Below are 18120 nucleotides of genomic sequence, written 5' to 3'. Positions count from 1 at the left end.
GATAACCACAGGGGGTGTAGGAACCCAGACTTACCCTACACAGGGCTAGGGATAACCACAGGGGGCGTAGGAACCCAGACTTACCCTACACAGGGCTAGGGATAACCACAGGGGGTGTAGGAACCCAGACTTACCCTACACAGGGCTAGGGATAACCACAGGGGGTGTAGGAACCCAGACTTACCCTACACAGGGCTAGGGATAACCACAGGGGGTGTAGGAACCCAGACTTACCCTACACAGGGCTATGGATAACCACAGGGGGGTGTAGGAACCAAGACTTACCCTACACAGGGCTAGGGATAACCACAGGGGGGTGTAGGAACCCAGACTTAGCGACGCAGAAGGCCCTTAGCTCCGCCAGACGAATCCCCTCATCAGACACTGCAGCTGCAGACCAGGAGTCCCAACCTCCTCCTCCCACTTTTCATTTCCAACGTCTTATACTATACGGTCGTACTGTAGGAACCGGGGCCTATAAAAATGTATCTGTTCATTATTTCGCAAAATAGCAAAACCACAATTTCAGAGGTCACGGCGAGGTCAGGCACTCATTCATAGTGAGGCTGAGTCTAGTCGCTGCTTGCAGAGGCTGTTGAGCCAGGCCACTGTGAGGACCACACGACACGCTGACTTGATAAACACTCTGGAGGATCCTCGTACACGCCGTTTAACCTTGGAGTGTGTACGGCATGTGGAAACTTCGCATTCCGACTGAGCCTGTCCAGGTTGATTTGAAAATGGTTTTTCCACCTGGGGGAAAGCGTCCGGTACATCATTCAGAGAAAGTAGTTATTTATTGGGAATTAAATATCTAATGACGCCCTGAAGCTTCCCTTTCCCCTCCACTCTGTTAAAGCTTGCAGTTATGACAGAAGAGAAAAACATTGGGTAAAAAGAGAACCAGGCGATCCCTCGCTTGCCTCTGAGAACGCAGATTTCCCAACTAACCATAAACTCCAATATCCCAGTGATGTCAATTCCATTCACTTTCGCCACGGCAGCCACCACCATAGGTTTCAATGGCACAAACGCATATTTTCAGGTAAAAATGAGGGCCGTTGCCAGAGTACATAGATAGAGGGAAGACTTCTTACGAGAGGAAAAGAGGGAGATGGGATAAAGACAGAAGGGAGTCTAGGTGGGGACAGCTTTTCAGCCACACTACGCTCTTCCTCGCCCAGAGCCGCCGTAATAGATTTTTACAACCCCAGTCTCTGTGTAGAAACTCTGCAGCTCTGAGAGGGGGGGAGCCAACATGGTGTAAATGAAAAATAAAGCAGTCTTGACAGCTCATCGCTCAGCTGTGCAGAAGATGAGAGCTTCAAGCTTTCAGCTTGCCCCCCCCCTCCCTCTTCACTCAAACCCTGTCCCCCGCTTCCCACTCCAGGGTTTCGCCTCACAATCCCACCCCTCCATCTCGGAACTTCCCCCTTCTAACTGAAACACATGGCAGCCCCCGCTGGCAGTTGGTTTCAATCAGGCCTTCTGGCAACAGGACACACACTGGGCCAACTGGGAGCCGTGCTGAAGACCGGATGAAAAGGAAGTCCTAAAAACTACGGAACGACAGGTGGCTGCTCTGGCAAGCCCCACATTCACACACCCCCCACCTCCGCGCACCTGCAAGGGTCCGACGCGCCACGGCCCAGGTTTAGACTCTGAGCAGCACGCGATTCACCCAGCCACTTCTCAAGACCCCCCCCCATCCACCCAGACTCTGGATCAACATCCCCGCCTTCGACTTTGAAAAACACAGCCCTGCGTCTCCTTAAATAGACTATTAAAAAGAGATTTCCTGCTGACAGTGCAGTGACAGGCCAAGATTACACATCATTTACTACCTGTCTGTTCATTTTATCACCATATTGATTTCAGTAGTGTAGTGGAGTTTCAATGCAAATCTTTGTGTCCCTAGGACAGGAACGGTTTGTTAAGTAGTTTATCCTGGGCCAATACAAATGGCAGACCTGGTCCTCTCCTCTGAGACCTCTCACGGCCCTTTGTTTGGCCCGGGGGCAGCACAGCGTTGACTGAACAATATTAGACTGTTTGAGGAGACACAGAATGAATCTTCTAGGTAACCTGCTAAGGTGACTCCATCAATCATGACATTGTTTCAGGGTCCATATCAAAACACGTCAGCACCAACCGTAGGGCTAGCTGCATTCAGATGACCACACCGAGTCTCCCGAGTGGCAAGGTGGTCTAAGGCACTGAATCTCAGTGCTAGAGGCGTCACTACAGACCCTGGTTTGATTCCAGGCTGTATCACAACCGGCCGTGATTGGGTATCTCATAGGGTTGCGCACAATTGGCCCAGCGTCGTCCGGGTTAGGGTTTGGCCGAGGTAGGCCGTCAACTGACTTGCCTACTTAAAAAATAAAAAAAAGTGGATGGACATAAATTCCATACTGGCTGGGTATGGGCTAACTATTGTAGGAGGTAAACTGAGACCAAGTGGCTGGGAGGAGGTCTAGACTTCAGATCATTTCCAACAAGTCTATGGACGGGAAACCATTTGAGTCAATGACAAAAATTTGTGTCAAAAATGAGTTGTACCAAGTGGAAATATCTCCGTCACAGATAGGTATGGAAGATTCTTTACCCGGGTAACAATTCTCAAATGGGTTGGATTGGAAAATTTACTCTACTTCAGTATAGTTGGCTTCATAATATATTAAGATATATTAAGAGAGAAATATTGGTTATGACAGCCATCTGGATGGCAACAGTATGAGAGAGGTAGTCAGAGGGGTCTATATGGCTCCTTATCAATATTCTACTGTCTAATGCTGGTTAACAGATCACCGTTCTATTAGGTTACATTGGATCAAAGGTTAAGAATGGATTCTAGAACAAAACCACTCTAGCGCCGCAGCAGACATTACATAAAAACCATGGCCGTATCTCCCGAAGCACAAAATATACTCCTCATTTGTTTCTCTCCCACGAAAATGTCATCCAAATGGCTGAGGGACAAAAAAGCGAAACAAAAGATCCTATACTCTATTTAAATGTCAGGTCTGGTTGTTCCTCTAATAAAATGAGAAGAAAAAAACAAGGGAATAATCCACTAAGCGAATAAGCGGTGGGTTTCAGTTGAAATCAGACGCAGATATTGGAAAAGTAGGGTTGATTATGTCTTTGGGTTAAGGCGTAACCAACCAACGGCACTTCCACCATTCCTGTCGGCTACATCGACTTCCATAAAGGAAGTTTTAGTGGCCGCTGAGGGCTGGCAATGGTTATTTCATTTCAGCCGTCGAACGCAAGGCCCCATTCTCCGACCGCTGCTGATGTACCTAACTGGCGGTGTATGGCCATAACTCCTTTGCGGCAACATGGACATTACTGCTTGTAAAAATATAAAAATACTTAATATTTGGGGAGAGAGGGAGGTTGGTTGGAGTGAAATTAATTGAATGAACAGGAGTGGGGGTAAAGAATCATAGTTCAACACTGTAGACTAGAAGTCTGTACAGGGCATGGGGCTATCCGTTTAACCACAGCATGACCAGACCAGCGTTGAAGTCTGTACAGGGCATGGGGCTATCCGTTTAACCACGGCATGACCAGACCAGCATTGAAGTCTGTACAGGGCATGGGGCTATCCGTTTAACCACGGCATGACCAGACCAGCGTTGAAGTCTGTACAGGGCATGGGGCTATCCGTTTAACCACGGCATGACCAGACCAGCGTTGAAGTCTGTACAGGGCATGGGGCAATCCGTTTAACCACGGCATGACCAGACCAGCGTTGAAGTCTGTACAGGGCATGGGGCTATCCGTTTAACCACGGCATGACCAGACCAGCGTTGAAGTCTGTACAGGGCATGGGGCTATCCGTTTAACCACGGCATGACCAGACCAGTGTTGAAGTCTGTACAGCGCATGGGGCAATCCGTTTAACCACGGCATGACCAGACCAGCGTTGAAGTCTGTACAGGGCATGGGGCTATCCGTTTAACCACAGCATGACCAGACCAGCGTTGAAACAACCTCTCCATACATGCATACATACATAGATGAAACATGTCCTCCAGTCTCACACATGTATGGGCCCTCTGCTTTCCCCAATGAAAAAAGCCGCACTCACACCCAGGCTATAGGTGCTGGTCTTCAGGAACATTTAGGACAGATAATAGAAGTAATATATAATAATAATATATGCCATTTAGCAGACGCTTTTATCCAAAGCGACTTACAGTCATGTGTGCATACATTCTATGTATGGGTGGTCCCGGGAATCGAACCCACTACCCTGGCGTTACAAGCGCCATGCTCTACCAACTGTGCTACAGAAGGACCACTCCCAGTAGATATATTGGAGGGGGGCCCGCTCCTCAGGCCCTTTCCTGGGCTAAGGTTGTGTTGAAATAGACCCCCCTAGTCCACGTTCCCTTAATCGATTCAATTTCATGGCTGGAACGCAGCGACACGACCAGAGGAAACCATGGACCGCCTTCAATGAAAGCTTTTAACTCAATAATGGGGAAGAAGGACCTGGGAGAAGCTATGGAGGGACTAAGACCAATGCCCATGGCCTCAGTTTAGCCAATACAAACAGCCAGCAAACTCTGCTGAAGCACTGATAGCTAAACATGCCTCTGAGCCTCTCCTGAAATCAGAGTTGATATCCGGTTCTCTTTTTCCTAATCCACACAGGCAGGTTTTTGTTACGTTTTACCACAGCTACTACACCCAGGAGGAACCTGAATAAATGTATTTTGACTGCTTTAGGTAACAAGCTGTTCCCAATGAGACTCTGGCTCAATCAGCGCATTGTGGCTGAGCACGGAGGACAGAGGGAGGGAAGAAAAGAGCGAGGGAGTGATAAAGTGAGAGGGAGGAGAGATGGAGACAGAGTGACAGAGAGGGAAAAGCGGAGAGAGACAAAGGAGAGAGTTTGACCTCCTCAGTCAAAGGGACACTGGGTCCAGATCACACCGTGTCCTGTCCTCTCGAGCTGGGCCCAGATGTCAACACTGGAAATAGAACCACTCTCTCCCTGTCTGCTGTCAATCAGAGGTGCTAATAAAAACAGAGAGGAGGACGCTGTGGTCTGGTCTCCCTCATCCAGTCAGAGAGCCGCCAGTCCCAGTCCGAAAGAAAGTCTGAAAATCCCTGCTTTAAAAGAAATTAACTGCCATCACGAATTGGACTGGGATTGTGGTGGATACCATCTGGAAGGCATTAGAAACCACCACCTGGAGACATCCCAATCACAAAATTAAACTTTGGGATTACTAACATTTTGCGGAAGAAAAAAACCCTCACTTCCAGTACCTCTATTTCCAACCCCCTTTTCAAAATCTGGTTTCATCAGATTTTCGAGAGGGTGGAGGAGGACGTGAAGGAGAATACGAGTCTGGTCTCTTAGCTCATGGTTAAACGGGACACCCAACACGTCACAACGCAGAGAGCCTATTTGTTATGGTTGGTAATGAAATGAAAATAAGCCTCCTCCTACAGGCTGCTTGCTACTGAGCACCTGAGAGTTCTGACAGAGGAACAGCCTTCCTGAAACAGATAGGTTCACACAATTAAAGCCAGTCCACACAATTAAAGCCAGTCCACATCTGAATCATCCTATCGTTGATTAGGCTGAAATAACAGGGGGGGGGGTCAAGGGCTTCAGGAAAACTTTTTTTTTTAAAAGGTAGACCGTCTCAGCACATGCCGGAGAAGCCAGAGGAAGATAACTAACATATCCTAGACGTTAGACGTAGGCTGGCGATTCAAGGAACTTCTATCTTGAGGTTGTGAAAAAAAGGTTTGATTTGACCAAAACATGGTGAAGAAACTTTTCAGCAATGATGAAGTATTATTATTTATTTATTTATTTTTATTCCCAGCACAGCACACGTGATGGTGTGCCGTGCGTGTTGATACGAATTCACTCTCAGGAAACTCACATCTTGGCATGGATGTTGCTTCTACACCGAATGGTGCACTCAAAAGCCTGGCTGAACTGTGTTCTGTTCCTGTGGACCTGCTGGTAAGTCAGGCAGCACAGCCTTGCAGGGTAATCTAAGGTTGTCAGGCGGAGAGTTTAAATGGCTGCCAAGTATGCATCTCCATCTCCCCTGTCTGCTCCGTCAGTAATGCGCACACTAAAATTGATATTATGCCATGTCAAAGAGTTGAGTGCACCAAACACGGAAATGTTGTGATGTAAATGTACCCTTGAGCCGGTCTCACAAAAACAGCTTTACAGAGAGAAACCAAAAATAATAATACTGATTTCATCATGTCTACAGTCTACTACGAGCACCACAAGAGCTCAGGTATGCAAGAGGCCCACCATGCTGGAGTTTTCATCATAGGGGAAGCTTGGCAGGGGTACCCAAACTAAGTAGACAGGATCTGGGATGGGGAGTGTAGAGGTGGGGGCCTACATCATGGATGTCCTAAATATCAATGCAGCCTTCAAGAGAGCCGTTAAAGTGTCTGCCTAAGGACCCACACATTTTAGGTTTGTCTGTGGTCCACCAAATTCCCGGGTGAGTGCCTTGTCGTTTGAAAGAGCTCTAACTTCCCGTGCCGAGCTTAAAAAGAACAGCCAACCAACCAGGAGGCTACTCTGTGAGCACAGCCACAAGAACAACCAACCAGGTGGCTACGCAGTAGGCTTGGGCGGTTATGGGTATTTAGAAAAAGACACAGGATGGTTTTTCAATACCATCAAAACAATACAATTTTTTATCAAATGTCAATATTTGTAGTGAAGACCTGCAGTCAACTTATTCAATAGGTTAGGAGATAAAGAAGATGGCGTTCTTCATTTCAACTTTCACAATTTGTCATTATGAAGCTTATTGGTAGTCCCCAGTCACATGGTGTTTGTTTACAAGCAGACAGACGGGAGGGAGCCTTGTGAGTCACTCACTGTCATTCACCAAGTGACCTAGTTACAGTATGGAATTAACAATTAAATGTTTGCCTGCTAGATATGTTCTGAACTATTAAAGGTACCAGTCTAAAATGTGATAAATGCTCTGCATTCGCTAATTTAGTAGCAAGTTACTTCTTCCAAAATCAACCATTCACTTGGTAACAGTACAGTATTCCCTCCTGGATCAAGAGCCTTGCTGTTTGATATTTGGTTTGTGTGTGTAGCAAACTGGGACTTGTATAGTTTAGGTCCGAGACTGTTTAAAATATGTTCGCAATGCGCTCTTTGGCATTTAGTTAGCATTCTTTATCGGATTTTACATGTACTTATTAGGACTGCCAACCTTCAATTTACTGAGTATTAGTGGGGTTTGAAAACAGCGTCCCTTGTGTTCAGTGCCGGTATTACTGAATATCCCGGTATGGCACAAGGTCGGTATGATGGTTTGACCATCTGGATACCGCACAAGCCTACTACGCAGTGAGCACAGCCACAAGCCTACTACGCAGTGAGCACAGCCACAAGCCTACTACGCAGTGAGCACAGCCACAAGCCTACTACGCAGTGAGCACAGCCACAAGCCTACTACGCAGTGAGCACAGCCACAAGCCTACTACACAGTGAGCACATCCACAAGAGCACATCCACAAGCCTACTACACAGTGAGCACATCCACAAGCCTACTACACAGTGAGCACAAGGCAGGGGAGCACCACATACTACACAGTGAGCACTCCACAAGCCTACTACACAGTGAGCCAGCAGCCTGTTAACACTCCCAGCCTTTGAGCAGCCCTGCCAACCCTGTTTGCCAATCTCCCAATTGAGCATTTACCCCTGAGCTCCCCGTCCCTCACTCACTCGCACATGCACACCCTTCCCGGTCTAGTGTGCTACCGAATTGAGTTCTCCTGCATTGTGCACAGGTCCCGTTGAGCAGTAGCTATGCAGAGGCAGGAAGAAGGAGGCGTAGTGGGGATCCAGGGTTCTCTCTCCCTCTCTTCCCCCCTCCATTCCACAATGTGTCTTCATTCATCTCAAAGAGCACATGGAAAAGCAATTGCGGGAGAAAAAGCTCCTTCCTGCCGGGCGAGGAGGCCTCGGACAGGCCCTGCTGCAGTCTCACATATTCCCCCTTCACTCCGCGAAACAGGAAATAGCCCTTTATTACAAAAGGAAGGAGAAGAAGAATAAACTAGCAACATTTATGACCATCCGCCGGTTTGTTTGTAGACAACAGGCTGCCTGCAACAGGCCGGCGAGGAGGAATCTCCTGTTCCCAGGCAGGGGACTAACTTAACGCAGGCCAAATGGGCCAGGACCACCGTGGTTCCACTCATGTGGGGCAGCAGCAACACAGTGACCACACCGACTAGGGTCAGGCCGGCCAGTCTAGGGTCAGGCCGGCCAGTCTAGGGTCAGGCCGGCCAGTCTAGGGTCAGGCCGGCCAGTCTAGGGTCAGGCCGGCCAGTCTAGGGTCAGGCCGGCCAGTCTAGGGTCAGGCCGGCCAGTCTAGGGTCAGGCCGGCCAGTCTAGGGTCAGGCCGGCCAGTCTAGGGTCAGGCCGGCCAGTCTAGGGTCAGGCCGGCTACTGGAGGAAATGATCAGAATGACAAGATGGAACCGGTGATGTTTTCCATTTCCTCCGTCCTCTCGTCGGACGGTCTGTAAACCCTAAACTCTAACAAGGGTTGAAGACAGTAGATCCTTAAATAAGGGGAACTTAAGTTGAGGGAGGGGAACACAAGGAACATCTGTTTAATTGAAATAAGAGACTCATTCCATCTCGCCACAGAGGACTATTCTGACACTGTTAGACTGTGTAGGGGAGGATAATGCCATCAGTGGAAGGATCAGGTTTAGGGTGGGATGAGTTTCTGCCCCTCTGGAACACCTCTTCTTGACTCCCTCACCCATTACACACTCTCTCTCCCTCCTCTTCACCCCCGACCCCCCCTTCCTCTCCACACACACCGCCCACCCCCGACCCCTGTCATAGTACCACAGACACCTGTGGGCTCCGGCTCGCACACATGATGCCCCCCCACTATGGACAAAGTGACTTGAATCTGAAACACCTCTGTTTAAACAAGCCCCGGGTCTCTTAAAAAGCCCTCAGCTTTCAAAAGCTCTGCTGAAGTCTCTTTAGAAACTAAATCAAGTAAGCAGTTTTGATTCCAGTTGTGTCCTATATTATTTCACAGGGCATTAAACCCACCTCACTCTCTTTTAAAAGCAAAGCCCTTCCCAAGAACAATATGGCCCCTTCACTAGCTACAACACATTCCTCATCCCAGAGCCAAGTGCCAGAAACAGTGTTGGATGGCTGACAGTTTCAAGGTTGTATGGCCTGGCAAATGATCTAAACCACAGGGTTCAACGCTTCTCAACGGACCCTGTAAATTAAATAGAAGAGTACAAAAAAAAAGGCTTTAATAGGCCAACATGCAAATAAGGGAAAAAAATCTCCGTCCTGCAGATCTCCCGCTTGGTTGCGGTGGCATGAAGCACACGACTACATCACCATACGCTGCTTCTGAGCTCACTTGAAAAGCAACACCATAAAAAGTACTGTGTCTGTTTAACCCAGAAGCCAATCTGTTGAGTCTCTGACTACAGACAGACTGGAGGACATGTTCACCAGACTGCAGGGATCAGAACAACGGTGTATTAGGAAGCACTACAGCAGGAACACATGAGATGGTTCATCACCTTGTACTATAGCTACAACAATGCATGGTGGTTAGTGCGTTTCACTACAATCTGCTAAATCTATTCATTCAAATCAATTAAATTGTCCCTTGTTCTTTTCTATTCTGTTTGAGCCACAGACAGAATGCATCTTATTTCTAGAGTATAGGACATTAGAAAATATATGTGTGTGTGTGTGTTCTCACTGGTGGACATTCCATGGACCAAATATCCGTACAAACTTTGAAGACAATTAATATGCGATGGTTGTGAAAAAAGCACATTACTCCAACGAACTCTGTACTGGGTAGGTAAAGAACAGCAGTTCATGGCCTTCAGTGTAAATTATCCGCTTATTTGTACACCAAATCCCCAACATGTTAGGCATCCAAATAGATCCAGAAATACTAGTCAAATGACTACTCAAATACAAAGGAGGCCCAGTGGAAGAAAACAAATTGAGTGACGAATGCAGGGCTTGTCTCAGCAGCATTTTCATGATTGGGTATCAAGTTGACTGATGTTAAAACAATGACCTTACCTCTTCATCGGAGGTGTCGTGTTCATACTCGTCCCCATGCCGGGTGGTGATCAGGCCCTTCTCTCCTCCGTCGTCCATGGCGACTCCCTCACCTTTTTTCATCTTCATCTTCTGCTTTGGTGCAGTTTTAACGTCTGGCTGCTATGAAAACAAGACACCAAGGATTGACATTTAGAGTTCATAGCAACCGGTTGCTATGCGAACAAGTTCTGGTACATTTCTTAAGTTTGGGGGGGGGGATTACTTCCCTGCTTGGTGCCGTGAAAGGCATTTTTGTCTAATTATCAACAAATAAAAAAAGTTACGCGTGACAGCCAATCAACTCTGTCAGACCTGTAAGTAAAATAGAAACAGTTTTAGGAAATAAAACTTCCTGCAGGCTTGAAGAGACGACCGATTATTTGATGCCCTTAAATGGCTCAATGACAGTTTCCATGTTTTAGGATTCCCATTTATTTACACAGCTTCCTTTGCATGATTGTCTCACACTCACACACGAGGAGCAGTCACCAGAAAGGCACATCCTGTGTGAGTGGAAGGCCAGCGAGGATGAAAGGATCCAAGGACCCACCACTAGACGTGCTTTACTGTGAGCCATCAGTCACACAGACGCAGAGCCGTCAAAGGCTCTCTTAACAGGAATGAAGGGATAGAGGGATGTAAGGGAGGGCGGGATGGATGCATGGAGGAAGGGGGGTGGATGGATGCATGGAGGAAGGGGGAATGAACTGTTTGAGACAAGGAGATAGAGGTATAGAGGGAGGGAGAGAGAGAGAGAAGTTCTTTGAGGTTGCAGTCTCATTTCCCTAGAGGCAGTGACAGGCAGGTGAGTAACCTGCTATGATTTATGCCTCCTATGGGTCCCGGTATCTTTTGGCCTGCAGCTCTAAGTGAAACACTTCCTCCCTGATGCCTAGTTAAATCCCCATCAAGACAGAGCTGCCTGGGCCCAGTTTTAATACTAAATGCATTTTTACACTCCCAGGGGATTTCAGTCAGACCTGAGTTTCGCTCTGCTGTAGCCTCCTCTTGAACTGAACAAACAAGGTGAAGTGGGGTTTGAGTAGGAGGCTGTTTAAGAAAGCCAAGAGGGAACCTTGTTTACTTCACAACACAGAAGCCAACGCTTGTAAAATAGCAGACCAGATAGAAGAGTGGGTCTTCTGGCTACGCTACAAGTCTGATGGAGGATGGCCAAGCTAATCTGTTTACTGTTACAGGGATGAGGAGATTGCGGGGCAGGGGTGGAAGGAGAGAGTGAGACCACGACAGATTACTTGTCCAGATGATGTGCGACAGATCAGCCAAAAGAGCAGAGTGGATCATACAGCTTGAAAACAAGCAGTGGGCTGGACTTCCAGCTGAGCTTGGCCCAGAGCCCATGTGACCACAACCGCCGACGAGGATAAAATGTCAGAGAGAGGCTGTGGACGGGAAGGCACTGCACAGAGTCAGTCAGGAGAGAGAGAGGCTGGGAAGGCACTGCACAGAGTCAGTCAGGAGAGAGAGAGGCTGAGGACTGGAAGATACTGCACAGTCAGTCAGGAGAGAGGGCTGGGAAGGCACTGCAGAGAGTCAGTCAGGAGAGAGAGAGGCTGAGGACTGGAAGATACTGCACAGAGTCAGTCAGGAGAGAGAGAGGCTGGGAAGGCACTGCACAGAGTCAGTCAGGAGAGAGAGAGGCTGAGGACTGGAAGATACTGCACAGTCAGTCAGGAGAGAGAGGCTGGGAAGGCACTGCACAGAGTCAGTCAGGAGAGAGAGAGGCTGGGAAGGCACTGCACAGAGTCAGTCAGGAGAGAGAGAGGCTGGGAAGGCACTGCACAGAGTCAGTCAGGAGAGAGAGGCTGGGAAGGCACTGCACAGAGTCAGTCAGGAGAGAGAGAGGCTGGGAAGGCACTGCACAGAGTCAGTCAGGAGAGAGAGAGAGGCTGGGAAGGCACTGCACAGAGTCAGTCAGGAGAGAGAGAGAGGCTGGGAAGGCACTGCACAGAGTCAGTCAGGAGAGAGAGGCTGGGAAGGCACTGCACAGAGTCAGTCAGGAGAGAGAGAGGCTGGGAAGGCACTGCACAGAGTCAGTCAGGAGAGAGAGAGAGGCTGGGAAGGCACTGCACAGAGTCAGTCAGGAGAGAGAGGCTGAGGACTGGAAGGCACTGCACAGAGTCAGTCAGGAGAGAGAGAGAGGCTGAGGACTGGAAGGCACTGCACAGAGTCAGTCAGGAGAGAGAGAGGCTGAGGACTGGAAGGCACTGCACAGTCAGTCAGGAGAGAGAGAGAGGCTGGGAAGGAACTGCACAGAGTCAGTCAGGAGAGAGAGAGGCTGAGGACTGGAAGGCACTGCACAGAGTCAGTCAGGAGAGAGAGAGAGGCTGGGAAGGCACTGCACAGAGTCAGTCAGGAGAGAGAGAGGCTGAGGACTGGAAGGCACTGCACAGAGTCAGTCAGGAGAGAGAGAGAGGCTGAGGACTGGAAGGCACTGCACAGAGTCAGTCAGGAGAGAGAGAGGCTGAGGACTGGAAGGCACTGCACAGAGTCAGTCAGGAGAGAGAGAGGCTGAGGACTGGAAGGCACTGCACAGAGTCAGTCAGGAGAGAGAGAGGCTGAGGACTGGAAGGCACTGCACAGAGTCAGTCAGGAGAGAGAGGCTGGGAAGGCACTGCACAGAGTCAGTCAGGAGAGAGAGAGGCTGGGAAGGCACTGCAGAGAGTCAGTCAGGAGAGAGAGAGAGGCTGGGAAGGCACTGCACAGAGTCAGTCAGGAGAGAGAGGCTGGGAAGGCACTGCAGTCAGGAGAGAGAGAGGCTGAGGACTAGAAGGCACTGCACAGAGTCATTTAGGAGAGAGAGAGGCTGGGAAGGCACTGCAGTCAGGAGAGAGAGAGGCTGAGGACTAGAAGGCACTGCACAGAGTCATTTAGGAGAAGCCAAATGCAAAGGCCATTATTTTCCCCCATAATTAATGCTCTTAGTAGGGACATTCAAATGAACGTCTTGATACTCCAAATATATTGGCGTATAAAGCCAAATATACAGCCATTACCAGGGTTATAGCTGGTAATGTACAAAATCTGTGAAATTAATAATTTCTGGCTTGAACCGCCTGCAGGCCGTTTGGTTCCGAGCATATTCACACACACTCACGTGTAAGCCAACACACAGTGGTTCAAACACACACACACTCTCCACACATTGGCCAACAACTTGTTTTTAATGCTCCAAAGCGGACGCAAGCAGGCCCCAGGTTCCCCAATACCATGCTGCATCCTTTGAGTTACAGGGTGAAGCCTGAATGGATCTATCAGAAGGACTTCACGTTGCATTCACACTTCCACTTAATTGGGAGCAAAACCCAAACGATAAGCCCACCTAGGCTCCCGGTCCCTGGTTTGGCCTGCTGCAGCACCTCCATCTAGAGAGAGGGGTCATCCTGGGGTGAACTCTGCTACACAACCCTCACACAGGGCCCAGGGAAAAATGGAAAAACACAGCGGGGTGGGAGTTGTATTAGTGGGGGTGGGAGTTGTATTAGTGGGGGTGGGAGTTGTATTAGTGGGGGTGGGAGTTGTATTAGTGGGGGTGGGAGTTGTATTAGTGGGGGTGGGAGTTGTATTAGTGGGGGTGGGAGTTGTATTAGTGGGGGTGGGAGTTGTATTAGTGGGGTGGGAGTTGTATTAGTGGGGTGGGAGTTGTATTAGTGGGGGTGGGAGTTGTATTAGTGGGGGTGGGAGTTGTATTAGTGGGGGTGGGAGTTGTATTAGTGGGGTGGGAGTTGTATTAGTGGGGTGGGAGTTGTATTAGTGGGGTGGGAGTTAAGTGTTTTAAGGGACTAAAGTCGAGTAAACAAAGGGGATGCACTTTGTCTTGTTGTCTGGGATACCATTCCCCCATGTCCACAATCATTTTGACCCCTGTCCTCACATCGCTCCACATCTCCAAAACTTTAACGGCTGGTGGATGGAGGAGACATGTGTAACCCACAGTGGAAGTGGCCCAGACACATCTGAAGACCAGAGCTCCTGCGTGGGTGCATTAGGAGCAAAGCCTTCCTGGTTACTGTAAGATGAGCCCCCCCAGTCAAAGTCTACCCTTTCCTCCCCCACTCTAATCGGCATCTCCCACCCACTCACACGCCGAGAGCGCGGATCGGCCGGCCGGCCAACGGCAGAGCTGGCTGGCCCGATCGAAGTGAGCTGGCCGCAGCCGGCCGTTGCACCAGGGGACTCTCCCAGGGACCATAAAGCCTCCAGCAGCCACATTAACTTCTGCCTGGTGTGTTGAAGGCCCAGATTCTTTATTCACAAGAACAGGGAGGAGAAAAGAGAAAAAAACAATGAGTCTGGATGGATTAGAAGGCTGCAGCGGGGAACAGATGTGCCTCCCGCTACCAGACAACAGCACATGATGATTTCAAGGTTTCAAATTTGCAAAATTGCCTTTGCAATAACATAATACCATTTTTTTTTGCTTAAACTTTGTTTGCATCTCTTGGCATTGCCAGACTTACTTTAAGGACTGCCCACTTAAAAACAGCCAAGACCAGTGTTTGATTTGAGTGATGCGTGTGGTGCTAAAATCCACATGGCAGTAATAAAATAAAAGTCAACAGTAAACATGTTGTCCCTGATGAATGATGCAAGGCCCCTCGTAATACCAATCACTGTTATTTTGTAAAATGACGGCTCTCTTTTGCAAGACGTACCATTCACCCAAGTTGTCAAAATTGAGCCAGTGACGTAATACAACGAAGGTATTGGGAGGATAAGCTGACGTAATACAGCGAAGGTATTGGGAGGATAAGCTGACGTAATACAACGAAGGTATTGGGAGGATAAGCTGACGTAATACAACGAAGGTATTGGGAGGATAAGCTGACGTAATACAGCGAAGGTATTGGGAGGATAAGCTGACGTAATACAGCGAAGGTATTGGGAGGATAAGCTGACGTAATACAGCGAAGGTATTGGGAGGATAAGCTGACGTAATACAGCGAAGGTATTGGGAGGATAAGCTGACGTAATACAACGAAGGTATTGGGAGGATAAGCTGACGTAATACAACGAAGGTATTGGGAGGATAAGCTGACGTAATACAACGAAGGTGTTGGGAGGATAAGCTGACGTAATACAACGAAGGTGTTGGAGAGGATAAGCTGACGTAATACAACGAAGGTGTTGGAGAGGATAAGCTGACGTAATACAACGAAGGTGTTGGAGAGGATAAGCTGACGTAATACAACGAAGGTGTTGGAGAGGATAAGCTGACGTAATACAACGAAGGTGTTGGAGAGGATAAGCTGACGTAATACAACGAAGGTGTTGGAGAGGATAAGCTGACGTAATACAACGAAGGTGTTGGAGAGGATAAGCTGACGTAATACAACGAAGGTGTTGGAGAGGATAAGCTGACGTAATACAACGAAGGTGTTGGAGAGGATAAGCTGACGTAATACAACGAAGGTGTTGGAGAGGATAAGCTGACGTAATACAACGAAGGTGTTGGAGAGGATAAGCTGACGTAATACAACGAATGTGTTGAGAGGATAAGCTGACGTAATACAACGAAGGTGTTGGGAGGATAAGCTGACGTAATACAATGAAGGTGTTGGGAGGATAAGCTGACGTAATACAATGAAGGTGTTGGGGAGGATAAGCTGACGTAATACAACGAAGGTGTTGGAGAGGATAAGCTGACGTAATACAACGAAGGTGTTGGAGAGGATAAGCTGACGTAATACAACGAAGGTGTTGGGAGGATAAGAGAGGTGTTGGGAGGATAAGCTGACGTAATACAACGAAGGTGTTGGAGAGGATAAGCTGACGTAATACAACGAAGGTGTTGGAGAGGATAAGCTGACGTAATACAACGAAGGTGTTGGAGAGGATAAGCTGACGTAATACAACGAAGGTGTTGGAGAGGATAAGCTGACGTAATACAACGAAGGTGTTGGAGAGGATAAGCTGACGTAATACAACGAAGGTGTTGGAGAGGATAAGCTGACGTAATACAATGAAGGTGTTGGGAGGATAAGCTGACGTAATACAATGAAGGTGTTGGGAGGATAAGCTGACGTAATACAATGAAGGTGTTGGGAGGATAAGCTGACGTAATACAATGAAGGTGTTGGGAGGATAAGCTGACGTAATACAACGAAGGTGTTGGAGAGGATAAGCTGACGTAATACAATGAAGGTGTTGGGAGGATAAGCTGACGTAATACAATGAAGGTGTTGGGAGGATAAGCTGACGTAATACAACGAAGGTGTTGGGAGGACAAGCTGACATAATACAATTAAGTCATTCCCAGCCGTTTGCATGACAGTTGGAGATTTTTGAACACACCAGACAGAACAATGAGCTTAACATTGGCTGATAAATATAGCAACTATCCCAGGAAGTACCAGACACCTGCCCCCTACCTATTAATCCTATCCATTTCCCCTCCCATAGTTGGAGTGGCTACATCTCAATTTGCAAACCACTTCTGACAGAGGACTTTCTGCATTTGAAGATGGAGTCAGAAGGAGGGTAGATGGTACTATGGCAGATGTAGGCTTTACTGTAGACTGGCAAGAGAATAGAGACCAATAGACACTTGCCTGTTCCTGATTCCAAAGAATGTAATAAATACAACTTCCACTACGGGGTAGTAAAGAGTAATATCTATTAAATCCACACAAACTGATAGATCTTTCATCCAAGGTTGTTTCAAGGACAGCTTTTTTCCAGCTACGTAACATTGCAAAAATCTGAAACTTTCCGTCCAAAAATGATGCAGAAAAATTAATCCATGCTTTTGTTACTTCTAGGTTAGACTACTGCAATGCTCTATTTTCCGGCTACCCAGATAAAGCACTAAATAAACTTCAGTTAGTGCTAAATACGGCTTCTAGAATCCTGACTAGAACCCCAAAAAATGTTTGATCATATTGCTCCAGTGCTAGCCTCCCTACACTGGCTTCCTGTCAAGGCAAGGGCTGATTTCAAGGTTTTACTGCTAACCTACAAAGCATTACATATCGTTCTGATTTGGTCCTGCCATACATACCTACACGTACACTACGGTCACAAGATGCAGGCCTCCTAATTGTCCCTAGAATTTCTAAGCAAACAGCTGAAGGCAGGGCTTTCTCCTATAGAGCTCCATTTTTATGGAATGGTCTGCCTACCCATGTGAGAGACGCAAACTCGGTCTCAACCTTTACAAGACTCATCTCTTCAGTGGGTCATATGATTGAGTGTAGTCTGGCCCAGGAGTGTGCAGGTGAATGGAAAGACTCTAGAGCAACGAACAGTCCTTGCTGTCTCTGCCAGGCCGGTTCCCCCCTCTCCACTGGGATTCTCTGCCACTAACCCTATTACAGGGGCTGAGTCACTGGCTTACTGGTGCTCTTCCATGCCATCCCTAGGAGGGGTGCGTCACTTGAGTGGGTTGAGTCACTGACGTGATCTTCCTGTTTGGGTTGTGCCCCCCCTTGGGTTGTACCGTGGCAGAGATCTTTGTGGGCTATACTCGGCCTTCTCTCAGGAAAGTAAGTTGGTGGTTGAAGATATCCCTCTAGTGGTGTGGGGGCTGTGCTTTCGCAAAGTGGGTGGGGTTACATCCTTCCTGTTTGGCCCTGTCCGGGGGTATCATCGGATGGGGCCACAGTGTCTCCTGACCCCTCCTGCCTCAGCCTCCAATTTTTATGCTGCAGAAGTTTGTGTGTCGGGGGGCTTCGGTCAGTTTGTTATATCTGGAGTACTTCTCCTGTCTTATCCGGTGTCCTGTGTGAATTTAAGTATGCTCTCTCTAATTCTCTCTTTCTCTCGGAGGACCTGAGTCCTAGGACCATGCATCAGGAGTACCTGGCAAGATGACTCCTTGCTGTCCCCAGTCCACCTGGCCGTGCTGCTGCTCCAGTTTCAACTGTTCTGCCTGCGGCTATGGAACCCTGACCTGTTCACCGGACGTGCTACCTGTCCCAGACCTGCTGTTTTCAACTCTCTAGAGACAG

At 48.3% G+C, this 18120-nt stretch overlaps 1 protein-coding gene and 1 long non-coding RNA gene across 3 annotated transcripts in view; one reads left to right on the top strand and one right to left on the bottom strand.

The window, feature by feature from the left end:
• The window catches only part of LOC118399646 (ribosome biogenesis protein bop1-like), an 88522-nt gene that overhangs the window by 66696 nt on the left and 3706 nt on the right, over window positions 1-18120 (bottom strand). The window contains exon 3 of one of the 2 annotated variants that reach the window (XM_052472707.1): window positions 10130-10270. In XM_052472707.1, coding sequence (XP_052328667.1) covers window positions 10130-10270 — 141 coding nt within the window. The remainder of the gene's footprint in view (window positions 1-10129; window positions 10271-18120) is intronic. The other variant, XM_052472708.1, reaches the window with a different exon arrangement.
• On the top strand, window positions 15264-16106 carry LOC127909962 (uncharacterized). The gene is made up of 3 exons (XR_008073166.1): window positions 15264-15619; window positions 15797-15868; window positions 15924-16106. It is a non-coding gene; the product is annotated as an uncharacterized LOC127909962 (long non-coding RNA).

The sequence above is a fragment of the Oncorhynchus keta genome, chromosome 20 (assembly GCF_023373465.1).
Source record: "Oncorhynchus keta strain PuntledgeMale-10-30-2019 chromosome 20, Oket_V2, whole genome shotgun sequence".
In the NCBI taxonomy this organism is placed as follows: Eukaryota; Metazoa; Chordata; class Actinopteri; order Salmoniformes; family Salmonidae; genus Oncorhynchus; species Oncorhynchus keta.
Note: the sequence above shows the minus strand (reverse complement) of the source record. Positions and strands in the feature narration are given on the sequence as shown.